The 20887-nt window shown below is 39.6% G+C and overlaps 1 protein-coding gene across 1 annotated transcript in view; it reads right to left on the reverse strand.

Moving 5' to 3' along the window:
* The window catches only part of SDHAF3 (succinate dehydrogenase complex assembly factor 3), a 31328-nt gene extending 13366 nt beyond the window's left edge, over positions 1-17962 (reverse strand). Inside the window, exon 1 of the mRNA XM_065832238.2 lies at positions 17766-17962. Coding sequence (XP_065688310.1) covers positions 17766-17927 — 162 coding nt within the window. The 5' untranslated portion in view covers positions 17928-17962. The remainder of the gene's footprint in view (positions 1-17765) is intronic.
* Positions 17963-20887: the final 2925 nt, after the last annotated feature.

A 20887-nucleotide genomic window follows, 5' to 3' on the forward strand; every position in this document is an offset into this window, starting at 1 on the left:
TTGTAAAACTTCTCACCCATCTAGAACATCTCCCCTTTTCTCTGTACAACCAGAGGCTGTCCAGTCCCAAGCAAAAATACACGTTGAACAGGAATACAATTTAATTTACCTCAATTATTCAAAGGAAAGCATCTTAAAAAGAGCAAGAAAAAAGCCAGGAAAATATCGAGGCAACCTTTCAGAAACACAAACATACCACATTAAGAAGGGTGAAGCCAGCTTAGCTCTGTGCTCTGGCTGCCAACCTCCCAGGTGCTTTCACAACTGAGTACCACGGTCTTCAGCTATGGGTAAAGCACGATCATTTGGAGCAGAGGCAGCCTGCCTGCGGACAAGATAGCAAGAATGGCAAGTGTAGCATATTAGTTCTATTTGTACGTCAAAAAACTCTGACATAAATTACCTCTGCTCTGAGTTAAGTGGTACCATTTAATCACTTTGGTAAGGTACATTCGCATCCGCTCTGATGTTCTCTCCACACTAATACAATGATACTTTTATCATTAGCGTCAATGTCGAACTGCTGAACTGTTTGTTTATACCATATTAAGAAACAAGACCTTTTTCTACTGTATATGACCAAGCGGAGTTTTCTAACTGACTACACAAAAAATTTTAGAAAAATCTCTGCCTGCCATCCACTGATGATGCAAATAAATAGGTTACCCCAAAGTTTCTGCCAGTCAGGGAACACCAAAACTACTCAAGACGTTTCATTTGTGTTTCAAGACTTCTCAACACTAAGGAATTATCTCAACTTATATTTGCACAGCTTTAAAATTACTCTGGAGTCGTTTAAAGTAATGCAATGCTATACAAACAATAAAAACTTGAATTATTATTGAGTTTTTTTATATATCTTAATGAATTTTGCTTGCTAGCAAAGAAAAATATGGAAAAGAAAGCCTCATGTACATCTGCCCACAAATAGGCAGTTACATGAGAATCACCTATGACTTCCCACTCTCCACTCTGTAGAATAGCTTATAGAGCTACCTATTTGAGGTAAACTCCCAAGTAAGCTACTCTACTTTTTAATGTAATCACAGGATTCACTATAGAGTTAGGCCAAGATAGAAAATGGGAAAAAACTCTCAGATAAGTTGCCTGAAGATACTAGCAGAATAATCTTGAATAACATCTATATCACCTACTATCCACCAATGCTTCCCCTTGGACTATGATGGTAAATTATAGGGTCTTCATGAGCGGGGGTTTTCATCAGTCTTAAGGGGTGATGAATATTAGCATGCCTTGCTATCCTCTAGAATGTTTCATGTGCCTGAAAAAAATCATGCTCGCTAAATGGAGTGAAAAAAAAAAAAAAAAATAATAATAATAATAATCTTCCAGGTAACATCACTCCCATTGCATTTGTGAAGCCACCAGTTCAGGGGAGGACTTACTAAACCTGTTCAGTGATGTAGTGGGAACTCCTCCCGCTCCCCAGTACCATGCAGATGCGGCAGGTGAGCACAGGACGCAGCTGCGGCAGCTCACAATGCAGAACACTGGTCCTGCACAGGAAGGCATCAGATTGTGAAGGTCCCTCTGCCATCCCAGCGTATGCCCCATTTCTGTCACAGTAAAGATGTGCAGACAAGAATAAACAGTTGTTTACACCAAAACCCACTTGTGCACTGCTTGCTGAGCTGCCCCTGTGAGCCAGGCACTGCATGGTGTCCTGACCACAGCGCGCATCCCATTCACCCCAGCTCCCAGGGGATCTCCCCCCACCAGCACCTGCACTACAGAAAATTCAACCGTAAAATCCACCTGCTGTTAGAGTGCTGGGCTAGCCTTTACTGTTGCACTAGAAAAACAGAACAAAACATAACCGACCTTCCCTGTTTCAAAACATAACAGTTTAATCTGTAATTTCTTAAAAGAGGAAAACACTGAAAACAAGACAGTACACCAATGGAGGAGGGAAGCAACAGGATCATTTGTATTCTACTGTATTTATTTTTTATGAGAAAAATACAACAGATCTCATCTTCACAGAAGTGCTTGCTAAATCCACTATAGCAGTGATTTTACAAATCACAGCTTTGCAAAACATCTTCCTTTGCAGAACCAAGCTCAGTAATGCTTTCTGTCATCAGGTGAGTGAAGAATCTCCCTCGGAAAGTTCTGCCACAATTGCCGCCAAAATTGTCATACCTATTTGAGATATCTTTAGGATCCTACCTTCCCTCAGAAATGCTGCCTACAAGCAATCTAATCACAAATGCAAACAAACAAAAAGTCCCATTACTTGGGAAAAGCAAACCTTCAGCGAATAACTTGCCAGTGATGCATCACCATATCAAAAGCTTTAATCAACAAATGGGGTATGCTAAATAGTACAAGAGATCAGGAGAACTTAATCTCATGCAACAGAGCTGAACATCTGAAGGTAAAAAAAAAGACAAAGCCAAATAAAACAAATTCAAAGTGCTCATTCACACTGCAATTAAATCCAGTACACACTGTTGCATGCTTTCTGCTAGACTACTAAATAAATTCAAGTGAAGCAATATTAGATACCAATCCAGCTAACGCATCCTAAAATTGTAATGCCATGAAAGACTAGAACTGTGTCTTTTGGATATCATGGAATTCATTTTCAAAAGAAAAATCTGCACTAATTTATATGCTTAATTTATTATTACCTATACTTTTTATTATGCATTAAAAGTGCATATTTGTGCAAATAAGTGCACAATCCATTAAAATTAATACAATAAAAATTAATAATGATGTAGACCACACTCACACCAGTATAATACTGATTTCCAAGCCCTTGCTAATTGCCATAAAAGTTTTTCCATCAGTTACAATTCATACTGTCTAGTACATTAACCCTCATTTCAGCCACGTATGTAATTTATATGGTTGACCTGTGTCTCAATATAAAATCAGATAAACTAAACTAAACCATACTAAACATACTGTTGAAATGTAAACACATAGCCAACATGATATCTACATGGTTACATTTATATATACTAAATCATTTTTAGGCAGAACTCAATACAGTATGATTTTCAGTTCTTCAGGACGTATTATTCTTGGATTGAAAACAAGTGATTAAATGTATCACAAACGATACCAATGTGTGCCAGTGATTAAGTACTACCAGAGTACTCAGTACTTGTACTTCAGCACCATTTAGTCGTGAATGCTGATTTAAATTATGATTTTCTGACTTTTAGCACTGCAATTACTTTTGCTTGAACACCAGAAACTCTGGGAATTTTCTCAGCTAATATTTGAAAATTATACTGTAAGTCAAATCTTTTCTCCGCATTCTCTACATCAAACAGCAAAAATCACAGGGATTTGTGACCAGACAAGGCCCTTGCTCTGAGCAGGGGGCTCCAGGGTCCCTTCCAGCCAAGGGCTTCCAGGCCACCTCTGCTTTACTGCTCTACTCATTCAAAAGCCAAGATCAGTCCAAGTTATATTTTAATTACTTTCCCTAAGTAAAAAATATTTTAAACACAATCCGGGATTACCGGATAAGATCTGACATTATGTTTCAATGATTATCAGACTTGTGATTTTTTTTTAATGTTCCAGTACTGAATACATTGTATTCTAACAAAGTTCTTTTCTCCCAAAGCAAATGTACAAAAACAACTAAACCAACTACTAGTTTCATTAAGACAAGTTCACATACTTAAGAGAATAGTAGTAGAATATTATCATCACTCAATAATCAGCTGATTTATTCAAACTGTATCAGAATACGAGCTTTTACTGAATGCATGCATAAGGTAGTTTCCATCCTTTCATAACAAACACAAAACTTCATTAGCAGCAATTTCTCAGAAAATAAACAGACTGCATTTAATATTTTCCTCACTAAATCAAAATAATTGAAGTTTTAATTGTACAATATGCAAATGAAGAACAAAACCTCCTTTCCACTTGAAACACAATACACATTATGCAACAGCACCCAAAAAAATACCTGACCAAAATTTACAAGCAACACACCTTAAAGATACCATTTCACCAAATTAGGCTCAACAACAACAAAGCACAAATTAGAAATGCCCTAATACACAAACTGGCATTAACCAAAGATGACAGTAGCTCTGTTTTTTCCAGGGAACGCAGGGGTTGCCCTAAACCATCATTACCCAAGCAAGTTTAACTGGGCTCCTTCACGCCCCCTTCACCCACACAAGACACTCTCATGGGCAATGCACACAATGAACTTCACAATGTCACAGTCTCATCTGCTATGGCCCATGAGTTTAAACTTGACCCATGACTTTAAGAAGTGGGTCAGTAAAAGGGAATGATGAGAAAGTGTGCTTACCTTACCAATGCAAAGAAAAAGTATGAATGACAGCTGAGGTACGTTCTCAAGAGGACACTGAAAGGGTTAATACCAGTGAACGCTCTCACTGAATTGAAGCAGAAATTAAATTTTAAAGAAATAGCAGTATTCAAATAACACATTTCAGATCTAGAATGCAGAGTAACAAGACACATGTCTGGCAATCCCTCCTGGCTAGAAAGACAGAACTTTCTGTTCCATTCAGGAATATATTTTCCACCTATTCAGAGCAGACTGTTCACAATCGCTGCTGTACAGATGCAGCATCCAGCTTTGACATGCAATTTCATTAAGGCCTACAGAGTCCCCCCTTATTTTACCAGACCAGTAATAGAATAGCACTAGAGAGTTAGAACTTGTTTCTAATGGCTCGGGTCTGTACACAGGTTCCAGAGGTGACAACTCTAGGAGAAAGCTAGATAAATCTAATGGTTGATGAGAATCTGATAATTCAAGAGAGAAAGAATCCATAAAAAACAAACAAACAAAACAAAAACAAAACAAAACACAAAACAAAACAAAAAAACACACAAAGAAACCAAATCTTGCACTTAGCATCAGAGGAGTTAGAGCTCTGTCTGCATTAGCAACTTAAAACAGTGCCAGGGAGCGCTTGGAGAAGGCACCAGAGCTCAGCTACCCACCCTGGGAGCACAGTGCCACGGTCCCTGGTGCGAGTTTTGATGAAGGACAACCAGCTTTCTCCCACACAGCTGCCAGGCCCAGCCAGTGAGCTGGCACAGGTTGGGACTGCTCCCAGTAGGCAGTCTGGATGTGGCCACCCTGTCTCGCAGCAGGGACATGGGCTGTTCTGCTGCCACATTCAAGCCAGCAATTCAGACACAGCTTTAGCCCCACAGTGCTGGGGCCAAACAGTCAAATTAACAGATCCCACCATGCTCTGCAAGACATGTATTCCCAAGTCAAATGCTTATTCACACACTGCTTGGTTTTGGATCAGAATCTCCTCCATGATGTACAGTTATTGTATTGGGATAGTTTTTTCTGAAACCTTGTCACTCAGCCTGTGAAGACTCTGGGTAGCAGAGTACACTGAAACAGACAAGATTTAGCACTATGTTATCAAGCAGAATTAAAGGTCTGCTTCCATGAAAACAGGTAAATGATCAAGTTCTTTGCCTGCAAAATTCAAACTCCTTTCTTTTAACCAAAAAAGAACAAAACAACAAAAAGGAAAACAAGAAATCATGTTATTTAAAAAGTTACTTTAATTTGCTTCTTGACTGACAGGATGATGAGGATTTTCCTAACAATGTAATTCCTTTCAGTTACAGTGATGGTACCGAACTGTTCATGAATCAGACCAACATTGCTAGTGCTGCCCATGGAATTCCTTTTCACTGGTCAATCAGCAGCAGAACTAATGAGAAAAAAACCCACAGCTATACAAGATCTCATCTTTGTAAACCACTAAGGTCATAATATATGTCTGTTATTTCATAAAAACTCTTCACATCATGGATCGCTTAAATAAATTCTTACAATTACTAGCTGTAATGGATGTTAAAAAGCTCACTAGCGTGCTCCACTGCAAACAATCAACTGAATCAAAAAACTCAGGAGGCCCAGGAAACAACTGAATATCATGACTTGCTGCACACCTTAGATGTAATTCAAAGCATTAAGTCAAATTTAAACTACTGTAAATGAAGTACATACACAGAACAAGTCATTTCAACATGAACGAGAATATCCTTAATTCTGGAGCATCCTGCTTGCACCACAGCCTGAAGCTTTCCACCAGCTGCTATTCTTCTAAGCCACAGTTCTGTAACTGTGGTAGACAATAGCTTTTTGGCCTAAAATATCATGACGGATGACCAACACATGCCATATTCATGTTAGAAGGGACAGAAAAAAGAGAAAGAGATTCAGCTGAAATGTTTCACCCATGTCGAGGAACAAAAGTAGGAACAAATACATTTTTATACTATATTTTCAAAGAAAACTTCCTACTCTTAACACCACCATGTAATACCAACGTACTTTACAATGGCATCCAAAAAGTGGCATTGTTAACAATAAAGTTTCTCTTTTGGTGAAAAAAACATGCACATTGGGCTAGTATTATATGATTCCAAAAATATAATAACTTCAAAACTCAACAGATCCCTGATAAAATAAATAATAATAATTCAAAAAGAGAGTTTTGTGTCTACATACTGAGGCTCCACTGCCTTTGGGCATACTTTGTAATGACTCTATTCAGCTGCCAGGTTAGTCAGATGAAACCAGAGCCAAAAGCTACTGTGATAATTATCTCCCTTCCTGATGCCATAGTAGCAAGAAAGGTGTGCTTCTATGTCACGTATGTCATACTATATGACATCTAACAGCTAAAGAACCAGCTGGTTATCCAACTACCATTATCCAATGTTGATTTGCCGTATCAGCAATCATCCAGTTGACAGACTTTCAGAAATGCAGGGAGGTTGCTGTTGGTAAACTCAAGCCATGTGCAGAGGAAGACTCAGCCCTGGTGTCCTCACTGCTCTGCTGGCGCCTGGTCACAGCACATTCCCCTCCCTCCCAGCCCTGCGGCATCCGAAGCCCACAGGTGGAGAGCGGGGAGCTGCTCAGCACAGCTCAGCGCAGGGTCCAAGGCGCAGGGTCCAAGGCGCAGGGTGGGCACAGCCACTGATGGAGGCACTGAGGGCATTCTGCTGGGATGAGAACGCTTGCTGGAAAGTTCATGTTACTGATCTGGATTACGGGATGACAACTTGGAAAGAAATACTGCAACGGAGAAAAATAAAGAGCAAAATACTATATGGTGTGTCAAAAAATACACATCTGTTAAGGAGTACAGGAAGAAGAACGCATTTAATCTAAATAATGTGCCAGAAGAAAGCCTGAAGAGGAACGAACAAAAGCAAACCTATCACGTTGGACTGTTCAATCATAAGACTATGAGAAAACAACTGTGAACAACTCCAAGAACTTTCCAACTACACGAAAAAAAGGGATTTTTACCATGTCAATATCTGTTGAAAAATGCAGAGTCAGATGCTGGGGTCTAAAAAGTTCCTAGAATGCTATTAGGAATTTTTTAAATTACTTTTTAAATATGGTGGAGACTAGTGCAGGGTGTTTATCTTAGGCTAGTTCTCCATCACAGGTTTGACTCATCTACAAATCCAGCTGTGAAAAGTAATTTGAGTAAAAATCATCACAAAATGAGACACCAGCACTCTATAAAAGGAAGCATGAAAAAGGAACATACAAGAACTCTTTGCAGAGAGATCAGATATACTATTCCAATGGAGAAAAACAAAACCGGTCCTCAGAAAAGCAAACTTCAGCACCACTGGGAAATCATTAGTGTCAGAGTGTGACAGGGTGCTCTCCCCGCATACCGACATGACCTTCTCCCATAGCCCCGGTCCAGTGATAACTACCAGTTGTGGTCACGATGAACCCGTCTGGTCACGAGGGACGCCATCAACTCAAAAGTGGATTTGCGGGAGGCAGATAAGGACACAACAGCCAGGGGCTAATTCATGGCAATGTGCCCACCAAACCACAGTGCTGGTCAATGTCCGACTCAAGCAACATTTGGAAAGCATAGTCAGAGACTAAGGCTGGATCCAGCCGCACCCAGGCTCCTCTCTGAGGAGTTTAGAGCATAAGGGGGTCCTCTCTGAACCTCATGACTCAATGGGAGGGCCTCCCTGATGGTTTTGTCTGACCCTGCCCTCTATGCAGTAAATAATCAAGTGTACCTTGCCATCAAATCTTGTTAAATCACTATCATGTTGACTGCCTCACTGGTTTATATTAATAAAGGTTATTGTTGCTTCCCTCTTGCAAGAGAAGCACATCCCTCCCTCTCTCACTCCACCCGCAACACAAGGCAATGCTTTGAGGGATAACACAGGGTTGCAGGTGCCCTTTTGCCTGCCAGGGTATTGAAGGGGAGCCACGCTCAACACTGCAAACTACTGCGGTAGCAAACTACCTCAAGGCAAAGCAAAACCAGAAAGGACATGAGGAAAACATAACAGCTAAACCAGGTAGAAACCACAGTAAAGCTTTTGAATTAATTTTTTAAATTTTTAATTCTCAAAATCTGCAGCAGTATGTTAACAAATATCAACATGTATTTTAATGAATACTTTATCAAGGATTGAATATGTGAAAATTCTAGTTAATATTAGAAAATTCAACATCCTATTTGTTTCTAGTACAGGAACAGGCTGACTCAATTTAAGTATTTGCTGCCATCATGCGTACACTTTGAAAACTGCAATCCTATGAAGGATACTTCTCATTTATTAAGTCAAAAATCAGCTATCAGACTATACATGAGGGCATTACAGACTTCAGTTAGAAGGTGATGAAGTTTCAAGGATTGATAACGTAATACAAATTCTTCCCTCAATACAGACTGCATATACATCAAAGAGCACACAAACTCAATTCAGTTACAAAGACCACGTGCTTCCACTACGCAATCATAAAAAGCAAGAAACTGATTATGAGCTAAATGGTATTTGGTGGTCCACAGAAAATAAACCAGTTGCTCTGGTTCATTCCATGCAGATATCAATGCTACCAACACAATTCAATACTTTCAGGCACGACATCTCCAAAGAAGCACCGGTGATGGGAACTTCAGTTCAAAACCTTCCACCAGGATTCTTCTGGTTCAGACTCATAAAAGAATGTTGCAGTGACCTAACGATCTGTTCATTTCCTCTAAATTATGGAACAGAATGACTCAGGAAGAAACGATAGTACAAAATAACATAAAACAAAGGTATCAATTTTACATAATTCAGGAATTCTCACAGAGCAAGGGAATATGTATCTAAATCACACGTATTCTACACCAGTTGCTAGCCAGTCTTGAAAGGTGGGTGCAAGATCAATTTAGAAGGTATTCTACAGATTTAGGCAGTTACTGCAGGGGTGGGGAAAAGTGCATTATGGTCTCTTTACCCTCAGTCTGCTCTGTCTCTCACTAATATCTCTGAAACAACAAAAAAGGAGCATATTAACAGGACTCAAGCTCCCAATGTATCACTAAGCCTAAAAACCAACATCACTTCTAACTTCTAGTGTCATGAACATTAGAAATATTTCATTAACACTACTTCTGGAAATTACCTTTAAAAACCTATAAAAATCAAACACTTTATCAGACACTATGATTAAATACGTCTTCCAAACCATACCCTTCAAAAAAAGCAGTTTGAAATTAGCAGTTCTGAGACACAGAAATAAAAATATTTCAGCAGAAATGTTCTGCTCAGTATATTCCCAGGAGTGAGCTGCATAAACAGCAGGATATCAATTAGGTGTCTGGTTGTAGATACAAGCAGTTTCAGTATTAAAACAGCCAAAGCTCTCAGCATTAGGGAAGACAGCTAAAACAATGTGAAGATTGATAAAGATGTTACTGAATACAAGATTATGAAGTGGAAATCCGAGTTTCAGCTTCTTGCAAAAAAAAATATTTGTTTAACTGACTTTAATATTAGCGAACCGTATAAAAAACAAACTTCATCCCTTAATGGGTCCAAACACATCAGTGTGTCTTGAGTACAGCTCTATATTCAGATGTGATACACACATCTGGAGCTTTAAAAATCCTCCAATTTGTATAATGCTATTTGTTCAAACATCTCAAACTATGCTGAAAGAAGGAAAAAAAAATCCAAAACAATTACTTAGATGGGCTTCAGATTCCATTTTAACTCACAGAAAATAGCAATTTTATGTCTACACAGGACAGAAAAGCACATCTATGCAGCATGTACAATTACAGCACTCATAATATTATTGCAGTAATTACAAAATATGGTACTTGACAGCACTTGTGGAAAGTTGGCAGTGTTCATAGTGTTGATAGTGGAAATACACTGAAAATGCAGTAAAACCTACCATGCTTACAAAACACTACAAGCTGACAATATTCACATAAGTACCAAACAAATGCTAGAAGGAAGGTGTCAATAAAACAAGCAGAAATCCTTATGAATTTGCAATTCCAATTCATACTCCATTTGTCTGTTTGACCCACTACATTGTCTTAAAACACAAGAAAGTTCAAAAAATTTGTGGATTAGTTACCTTGATATTATCTTGATCTGAAGACATAACCTGGTAAGGTTCTCCAAATTTTACTGTAAAATACTTCAAATAATAAACAGTGCTGGAATATCAAGATAAGGGCAAAGTAAACAGAACACTCACTTTTTTTTTTTTTTTAAGTCTAAGAGGAAACACGAAATCTAACAAGACTCATACTTGCATACATACAACTTAAAGACAACTTTTTAAGACACCAATTTTCTTTCTGTAACCTGTACAGAGTTAAATGTTTGAAATGGCTGCCAAGGAACACTGAAAAATTATCACACTAATTTCCAGCAAATCAGATTCAAAGAGTACTCAGGGACCTGAATGCACACAGCCAGAATAACAGATTCCTGATCATTACAGCTCTAACTTAAAAAAATCTGGTGGCCCTGAGAACTATGTGCTATTACGTATATAATTTATACATAACAAAGGCTTTTGATTTCAAACACATACACAAGTAGTAGGCTGTTAGCTAGCATGGTTACACATACGCTGTCTCATATGGCTTGGACAGAATTTTATACCACCACTAGATGGAAATGTGAATTACCTTTTAAACTGACAATTCTGGCAATGCTTCACTGCTTCTACTGTGTCTGATGATTCCTATTTTCTTATTTAGTGATCTAATCACATGCTAGCTGTCACAAACCCATACTCACTAGGAAAGTATACATGAGCAGGCATACACAAAACTTCTGGTGTCTTCAAATCTGAGAGTATTAACGTAAATACGCCCTGCTCATTTCCCAAGCCAGTGCTACTCAACGCAAGGAATAAACTGTTATACACATCAGAGATTTACACCACTTCTACAGCAATTTAAACTTTTCCATCTAAGTTGTATCTTATAAAGATTTCTGTACTCTGCCAACAAATTTCAATTGGGATTTAATTAATGTCACACTTTAATATCAAAGGCATGTTATATACTTTACAAATACATGCAACAATCAAATTATGTGAAATTTATAAATCTATTTGCACACCACATATTTATACAAAGTCCCATCACTTCAATGGAATTCACTATGCAATGTACTATACCCTGAGGTGACTGGCAGACGCAAGTCACTGACGTTACTGTCTGATGTGACCCCCACAATGATTCAGTTATTATCTCCTGCTGTGTCAGAACAGTTATAAATTAAAACTTCAACTAGCAGACAGGCACGGTTCCCAGGGCAGCCATCTGACTAGCTACATGTAATCATGGATATGATAATATAGAGATAATTGGCATAGTAACACGACAGAAGCACTGAGAGTACTGATGCCACAGCTTATGAAATTTTGAATTCGGAAACTACAGCAAAGGTCTAAAACAAAATCTCACATTTGCCTTTAAGTCTGATTTTCCATCAACCCCAGGCCACACCATTTTTGAAAGAGGAAAAAAAAAAAGAAAAAAGCAGTGTATTTACACATAACAAAGTTACATGAAAGAAGTTAATCAACTGCTATCCTGCACCAATATGTACACAGGAAAAAAAAATCCACCAAGAAATTACTGGTCCTAGCAGCGGCCAGGTGAATCTGGAAGAGAACGATGCTGTTCTCCAGATGAGAAGTACCGAATGCCCCTTCCCATGAGGGATGTGCAGCATGCACAAGCCAGTGGAGACCCACCAGCCCACCCCACGTGTCTCCACATGAGGAAGCTCCCTGACAACCTGGATTCTCCATGGAAGGGGAGCAGACACCAGCTCCTGCTCTAAACCCAGATCTGAAGGAGCACTGAAAGGATGGAAGTGATGCTATGATTTGACAAGGATGTTATTACTGCAAAACTTTGCTACAGTGATCCCTGTGGTCAACCTTTGCCTTTATTTTTCTGCTCAAAGGGACAATTGCACATGAATGCTGGTTCATGGGTGCACTGAGGCAAAACTGCCATCTCGCACAGGTAGACTTTGAATCTTAAAGCAAAGCAGGAACGTCAAGTCAGACAAACAGGCTGATTTTCTGTGGTCGGTCACACCAAATCCCACATGTTCTTCAATTCATCAGCCATGGCTCTCAGAAAAGTGAGAACTTCTTTCCTGCCTTTTGAGAAATATCAAAGAAAATAGAGGAAATTGTCTCCAATTTAGTTCTTACAAATTAATATCCAGTGAACACCCTAAGTGGGGGCTAAACACGTAAGTCTCAGTAGGAATTTACTCTTAATAAGAAGGTTTTCATCCAGAGAGCCATAAAAATCACTAAAAGCAAATTCCAATGTATCCGGTAATGTTACAATGAAATACTACTCTTAAATCCTACTTCACAACTTTTATTAAAGTCATAAAATGGCAAAAACCTTAAAGTCATATTTCATTTCCAAAAAATGTATTTCTTTGTCAGGCAAAGAAAAGATCACTTATATAATGCACTTCACTGAAACTGAGAGCGGAATACAGAAAGTCAGCAGCTGTTTTAGACTTACGCAACCTATATATTTGCTGAAAGACAGCACAAATACATGTCCCATTCCCACCCCGGTCTGAGTCCAGTGCTGGCCACAGCTTCCCGTTCAACCTATTGAACTTTGTTTGGCTCCTTGCTCTTCAAATTCTCTTTCAACATCTCAATGTATTTTTGAGTGTCAGAAGCCTAAAAATCAATCAAGAAGGGGAGGGAAGATCATATTAGCCCAAAGAATTAAGAAGGAAAAAAATTCTGTCAGTGTATCCACTCATTAACAGAAAAACATGTATCAGGACAACTACATCCTGGGAACTATGATGAGACCATCGCACAAAAATCCCAGCACACTAAATACTGTAAGTGACATGGGCAACTGAAGACAAATTTGATGAATGACAATTATTTGTATCATATCTGATATCACACCAATTAAAAAAATTAACCATACCTGAGAGGCTACATGACCAAGTTCTCCAGACAGAGGGATATAGTTACACCTTAATTTTATCAATATAACACCTAGATTTGTTATCAGGAATGAAAAAATATCACCTTTCTTCTGAGTATACAACAGCAGGTGTCAGCTCCCAAACCAGTCTCAGCTCATCTGAAAGCTTATAAAAATGCTTTCAGAGTCAAGAGCAGGCAAAGCATTTCAAAGGCAATTTATGCAACCTATTAGATGTGAGAAAATGTCATGTAATTCTGCAGAATGATTCTGCTCATCTCAAGATAGTCCAGACCTTCCTATCTGTAAGGTCAGGCCTCTTAAACAAGCCTAAGTACAAACTGGCCATTTTCAAAATTAAAAGAAGAATTAACTTAAATGATGTAAAACAAATTATTACTGAAATTACTTAGCTGAATATTCTACATCATATCATTTGTAACCTGGAGTAAAGTAATTATCTTAATATTACCTGTTCTTAAGTAAGCGTTCTCATCAGCTACCATACGATTTAGAACACCGTTGAACTAATTCACTTATTATATCTGTCAACATTAATTCAATAGCATTTCAAGGTAATAATCACTATCAATCCAATTATATCAGCCACCTCCTGTAAATGAGTACCAATTATTTTAATTAAAATATTAAATATTTAGAAAATAGAAAGGAACATACATTAATAATTTATATACTTGATTTGAATCTACCTGAACAACCATAATTCCTGAACAGCAAAGCTTGCTTTCTTTTTATCACCCTTTAACACTTTCCAGGAGGTTTCAAGACAAAACCCATCGATCCAACATGCATAGGAAAAATGCAAAATTTACATTGTTCTACTTTCACATAAATGTATACATAATTGCAGATTATTTCTATCAGTCTTATTCACTTAAGATCTCTTCCAAGGATATTCAACAGATAGTTTTCCGATCTTGTACACACAAACAGGTCAGTTTAGGTTTCCCATAAAATGACATGAGCCATCTACACAGCCAAGTTCTAACACTAAATCCCTCCATCCCTGTGCATGGCAAAGGCGGCAATTCCTTCTTATCTTCTTTATGCGAAAACAATACAGATCATTCACATATTGAGACAACATTATTTGGGAGCCCTTTTACGTCTTTTTTTCCTCTACTTCTTTTCAAAGCCAATCTTAGAAATCTCCCTGTTGTACCTGAGCTTGTGTGCACTGTAAGGATACTCAAAATGCTCGTAACAATTTGAGAATTAGGCAGAGCACTCAGGTCCTGCACTGAGATTTAGGTTCTTCCCAAAGGCAATGGAATAGAACACAATGTTAAAGAACTACGGCAATATTAGAAGCTATGTTTGCTCAAATGCCCTGTAAAATTAAATTCCTTTAATAGTTCTTTCTAAAGCTTTTAAAAGTAAAATCCTATATGTTTTTCACCACGTTACACAAGAAATGAAGGGAATTTGCTCAGCTTGTTTTCTTTGACAAGCAACCAATGTGCCCAGTTCCCTTGAATCAGCATAATTTAAACACCGAGGGGAAAATAAATTGTTTGGCACAACCATAACGTAGTTAAAATGCCAGGTCCGTTAACTAAACAATTTGGAAATACAAATCAAATTGGAGGACAATAAAGTATACTACAAATACAGACTATGAACCAGGATATTTTCAAGCATACACAGAAGGTCTGACTATCCAAACAAAGCCTGAAGAGCTTTAACAAAAGTAGTTTCATGTTAAAATTAAGTTGTCCTTGGAAATTTTCATTCCAAAAGCACATGGGGTGGCTTATTAAGATTACATTTCATACTCAAGTCCTCCTTCAAAGTCAAGAAACATCGATGCAGTCATATCCATAACCTTAACACTCTGGTGAATACACATTAAGATACACTATTTAAATATAAAATTATGAATAGTATTTTTCTGTCATATGAGACATCACAGCACTCTGTACCAGACACCCTGCATGCAACAAGACATGAGGAAAAAACTTTTCCAGATGGAATACTGACAGCACTCAAGTGCACACTTAAGGTATACACCATGTACCTTAATGAACAAGCAAATCGGGAAAGGTGCCTGACATGCGCAACAGGCCAAAATACTGTTAACAGAGCTCTAACTTCGCATTAAAAAAAAAATTGCTAAAACTTAACAGGGAATATAAACATCATTTTTTATTAATGTTGTAGTGATTTATTTGGGGCTTTTTTTTGTTTGGTTTGCTTGGTTTTTTTTTTAATAAAAATAGATATTGGGTCAATAAGTACAATTATGATTCATGTATGTGAAGCAGCATATCACAGCTCCGCATGTCACCATGTGATTCATAAGCCCTTCAAGAACTGGACGCTTCACCTCTACGCCAGTGTGTTCTGCCAGAACTAGTCTAGAGCCTTCAGCCTACTGCTGATTTAAAAGGGTGTCTGCTGCCCAGGATGGCTGCAAAGAGGACACACATGAATTGAAGCGCCTTTCTCTGTTGCCTAATCCAAGTCATCTACAGCCCATCTTCCTCAGTTATCTAGCTCAAGGCTTCAAGGGGCTGGGAACCACGGCACATTGTAAAACGCAGAGTCCCACACGCCATAAATGTGAAAGTCTGATTAAAATTCCACCCTTGAAACAGATTATTATTATTTGGAGAAGAAAAAAATCCCAGAGCAAAGTAAAAATTAAAGATGAGAAGAGCCACATTAACTATGTGCTAATCTCTCCCAGTATCTTGTTAGAAGACAGACATATTTGCAAAGTTCTTTATATGCACACACTCAAAACAGTTATTAAATCAGTTTCCTTTCCTTGCACATATCATAGCTAATAGCACTAAATGTCAGGTTTCAAAATTCAACTTCTGTTCCTTGTAGTCTAATTTTTTCCCCAGTTTTCCCTATAATCTACTTTTAAAACATTCTAAAACAGAGAAACATTTTCACTACTTGTTTACTTCACAGAAATGGCTAAAGATATTTCAATGTAACATTTTCTTCCTTTTCTAAAACTATTTTAAGGAAGATTTTAGCACTGAAAACAGTAACCTGTAACTTGTCTTTTTAGCTCATGTTAAAATTGGAAGCAGCAACGCGGAAACATTTTGGCAATATCAAGTAAATGGCAATGAAGAATTACAATAGCATCAGGCTTTTGAGAGGTAGATATAAATTTTCCTGATTTCAGGATCTACCAGTTGGCAAGAGGCAATTAAAATACACTTATTCCTTTCCTCTGAAGAGAACACGAGAGTGTTCTCCCCACTGGCTCCTGATGTCCCAGCACAAGGATATTGGAGCTGCTTCCCCCCCTCCCGGCAAGATTTCAGCTACAGCAGGTAGAAGGGACGGGTCAGATCTCCCCCCATTACCCTTCTGATGGTAAACCAGCTTCCAGGACACAGCAGAATAAAATTTTCTTCCACAGAAAGGAAAACAGTTTCAAGATTCAAAAATACTACCAAAGCAGTAGATCGGTGAGCATGAAAATTAATGGGAAACTTGTCTATAGATCTGTCTCTTGCAGTTATTTTCGTGGTCTGAGAGGTTTTCCTCTGTGAAGTGTCTATAACATTTGCCTGTCCTGTGGATATTTTGGCGCCTACTAATACTCTGGCATCGGCTGGACTTCAGGCGTGTGGGGCAACTCCCTCCAGTCTCCCTCCTCTGCTGCTCCTGAAACTCGCTACCTCCTGATCACTTGTTTGTGATCTGTTTTTCTGCCCTTGCTGGTGTCAGCCACTAAATTCAGGAGGAGAGGCGGAGGGGGGGCAAGCAGAGAAACACTGTTCATGTAAGACTTGTTTCTTTTAGGAAACACTCTGAAAAAATGTCACTCGAAAGCAAAATACAAGCTCATGGGGAGGCTATTTGCACATATGTATTTAGCTAATTATAATTATACAATTAGCTATGTATGTAGTTACAAATACATAGACATTTATATAGTGTATTATTATAAATTATACAGTTAATTTTGTGTATTTTTAATACATGTTACATAGCTAATTATATAATTGTCATTCTGTTATAAGTACTTGTGTGTGCATAGTTATAATCACACACAGATGAGACAAGGAAATAAGAACCACAAGAGATAACCTGCCCAGGGATGTAGAACTACAAGGAATTTTGTACCTTTGCAACGAGTTTGCCCTTCAGGGGGTCGTGCCAGAGAAAGAACACACACTCAGCACACGAACCAGCGATCAGTGGTAATTAGCAGCGAAGCAACTACCAGGCATTTTCTGTCTCCCCTTCTACGACACGTATCCCTAAACAACGCCAATCCAGCACGCCGCTGCTATGGCAGGTCACCGCGGGGCCGGCCACCGGCTGCGAGAGGCCGGAGCCCCTTCCCAGGCCGGCGCCTGGGCCCTCCCGGCCGGGGAAGGCAGCGAGGGCCGGGCTGCAGGGCCCGGAACACCCGGCGGGACGCGGCTGGGGAGGCGCCCCCCCGTCAGACCCCGCGGGGCGGCGGGCACTTGCCTCCCATTCCCGCAAGAAGCGCTGGGCCTCGGCGGGCCCGGCGGCCTTATGCTTCCTGAACTCCTCCTTCACGTAGCGGTCCCCCAGCGCCCGCAGCGCGGCCGGCAGCGCCCGGTGCAGCAGCAGGATCCGCCGATACAGGCCCCGCGCACCGCCCGGCATGGCGGCGGAGCCTGAGGCGGGCGCACCGGGGCGGAGCCAGGGGGCCGGGGCGGGAAGGGCCTTTCCTGGGCTGGGGGAAGCGCAGCCCGTGCCGGGTGCTGTGTCGGCGGGGTAGGAGCGCGTGTGGAAACTGAAGCTCCAGTTTATTTGTCAGAAAATAGTGTCGAATGAACTCAGAGACAGCTTTTAGCAGAAAATTCATCTGCACCGTGTTTACCTGCACGGTGTCAAAGACGTTGCCAAGAAATTCCGTTGCAAACCTTATTTTTAAAATAGATGGAGGGTGAACAAGCAACTTGTGTTGTTTCAAAAAGTATGTGTGCAGGTGGCAGGGACACAATAAAAATAAAAGTTGGTTAATTTTTAGTTCTGTTTTCACCACCAGAAGAGAGAGCTGTGGACTTTATACCTGTGTAGAATTCAGTGCGAATGAAATAGCCCATTAAACCCAAGCTTCATAATCTCAAATTTTATTTATCTGCATTTTTAAGCATGGGTTAGAGACAAGAGGAGGCATAGTAAGAAATCTGACTGGCTCGTGGGGCTGCTCAAGACTGTGCCATCACGTTGTGACCGATGAGCTCCTGCTTTCTGCTGTCTCCCACCTACAGCTAAAGCTGCAACTCCCAGCTCTACATAAAGTTTTTTCAGCTGTGTAACATCACATCTAACCCACCCACATGGAAAAATCTTCAAATGTCAACAGCTGAGGATATTCTGAAGAAAGCAAGTAGTCTGAAACTCAGGCGGTGGCAGCAGTGACAAAGTCCTTCCTCATTACGGAGCCTGTTAAATTCCTTCAGCCTGTCAAATCATTGACACTTCAAAACTAAAAGGAAATATTTCCATAGGCACAGGGAGCATTAAGCTTTCCCAGGATACTCAGAAATGTCATTAAAGTGTACTGCCTCATCAAAAGCTAAGTCCTCATATGTGAGCAAGACAGGAAAGAGCAAACTACTATTTTGCTCACTACTATTTATTGATGTATGTTTATTCTCCCAAGGACTTTGGTGATGGAAAACTGAAGTTCCCAGTAAGACAAAACTTACCGAAATAAAAGAAAACTATTATCATTTCACTTTTTCTCACTGGCAGTTTTCAGTTCTCTTAGTCCCTGTGATGCTCTTAGGATGGGCAGATGGGCCCTAGCAGGCCCTGATCCTCAAATTGGTTGATCTTGCTATAGTTTCAAACTGTATTTTCTGCAGACATTTATTTGAGGAAGGATTTCTGGACTTAATGCGTTTTGTCTACCCCTCTGTCCTTCAGTATGTTTGAATTTTTAAAAGATTGAGGTTAAAAAACTGATTTGCTTTATCAGTTGTATTTGCACTGATGCGATTCCACTGAATCATCTGAGGGTGCATTCATTTAAAGAATTTATTTAAACTTTTAATTTCTTTAGTAATGAGCACCATATTTATGTTGCACATTGACAGCTTTCTCCTTGCTACATCCACCCTGAGTGGTTTTTAGGAGTCCTTTTCCTTTAGTGGCCTGCTTAAGCCCTCTACTGGGTGCACGTTTTGTGGCTCAAATACTAACCAGGATGCATCAGCCAGATCTGTGACCTTCAACATTTTTTACACTTTGTCTTTCTGTCCACAGAGACCAAAGACCACTTTGCCCATCCTCTGGGGCAGGTGGTTCCTGCCCAGCAGAAGAGAAGGATCCCCGCAGCAGCTCTTCACCTCCAGGTTGCTCCAGCTGCGGGTCTCCAGCCCCCTCCTTGCGCCTTCCCTGTGCACTGCCAGAGGAGCAAGGAATTTGCCTGTAAATTCCCCAGGGAGCAGGAGATAGAGCTGTAGGCTCAGCAAGCTTTTTGATAACAGGCTTATTTGTCTGTCTTTGCCCATTAACAATTTTTATATCCCAAAGTCCTTGAAGGGCTCTGCACTATCAGGGATTGCAAAGAGGCTACAGAGGCAGTTGAATGCCAAATCTCTGTGTATGGACTCACCATCAGAACTTGTTAAGATATAATAAGATATTAGAGATATTATTCTGTATAGTGGCCTGTCAGTCATCAGTACTCAAAATATCTATGCCACAGCTTGAGTCCAGACACAATTTTAGTTAACGTGCATGAGTGCAACTCCTCCGCTTGCCTCTTACAAACAGCTGCCTGTGCTTCCAGGCAGCACTGCTTCTGTGCAGGGGTATATGTGATTTATATACCCCATAAAGGATTCTTCTGTATCCAACTGGGCTTTGAGCACTGGCTCAGTGTTAGTTATGCTAAAATTGGAGTGGATCCTACAAACATACCAGAGTATCTCTGTGCCATCCTCCATGGTGCCTTGGATGTGGAAGGCAATTATCAGCTCTGTCATGGGGCAGCGCATAGGCAGACAGAATGGCGTAGCCAATATCCTAAATCTTTATGTGGCTAGGACTGTGTGAGAAGCATCTCAGCCTTTTCCAAAAGATACATAAAAAATCCGTGGTAAAGCATAGATGCAAAATGCATTAGTTGCTTAGCCATCCTTCTAAGATAGCAGCAAATCAATGAAAAGTAGAAGACCGTTTTTGACCCCATGAATTGGCCACAGTGGCCACGTTGTTTGCTACAGTCCTAGCTATGAACATAGAAAGACTGGAGGAACATTTCCATGTTTGGGGTTTTTTTTTCTCTTATCGGTAATGTATTGACTGAAGAAGATGAAGCTAAAGTATTTATTGAGCTGTCATAATTGCTGTAATTTTTTTAAATTATCAAGAGCATCCTGAGAGGAGTTATTTTTGCGAATCAAAATAAATGATTAAATATAGAATGCAATGATGTTATATTCCTTTCCAGAACCATTGGTAGTCCTGACAAAGATAAATTGCATTGTCATCTGTTAAAAAACCAGTATAATCAGCAATCTTCTTCTCTAAACTGAGGGTAAACACTAAAGTACAGTCTAATTTCCTGCTATTAAAAAAAAAAAAAGAGCATATAGTCCTGTCCCATG

The sequence above is a fragment of the Patagioenas fasciata genome, chromosome 2 (assembly GCF_037038585.1).
Source record: "Patagioenas fasciata isolate bPatFas1 chromosome 2, bPatFas1.hap1, whole genome shotgun sequence".
Classification (NCBI taxonomy): Eukaryota; Metazoa; Chordata; class Aves; order Columbiformes; family Columbidae; genus Patagioenas; species Patagioenas fasciata.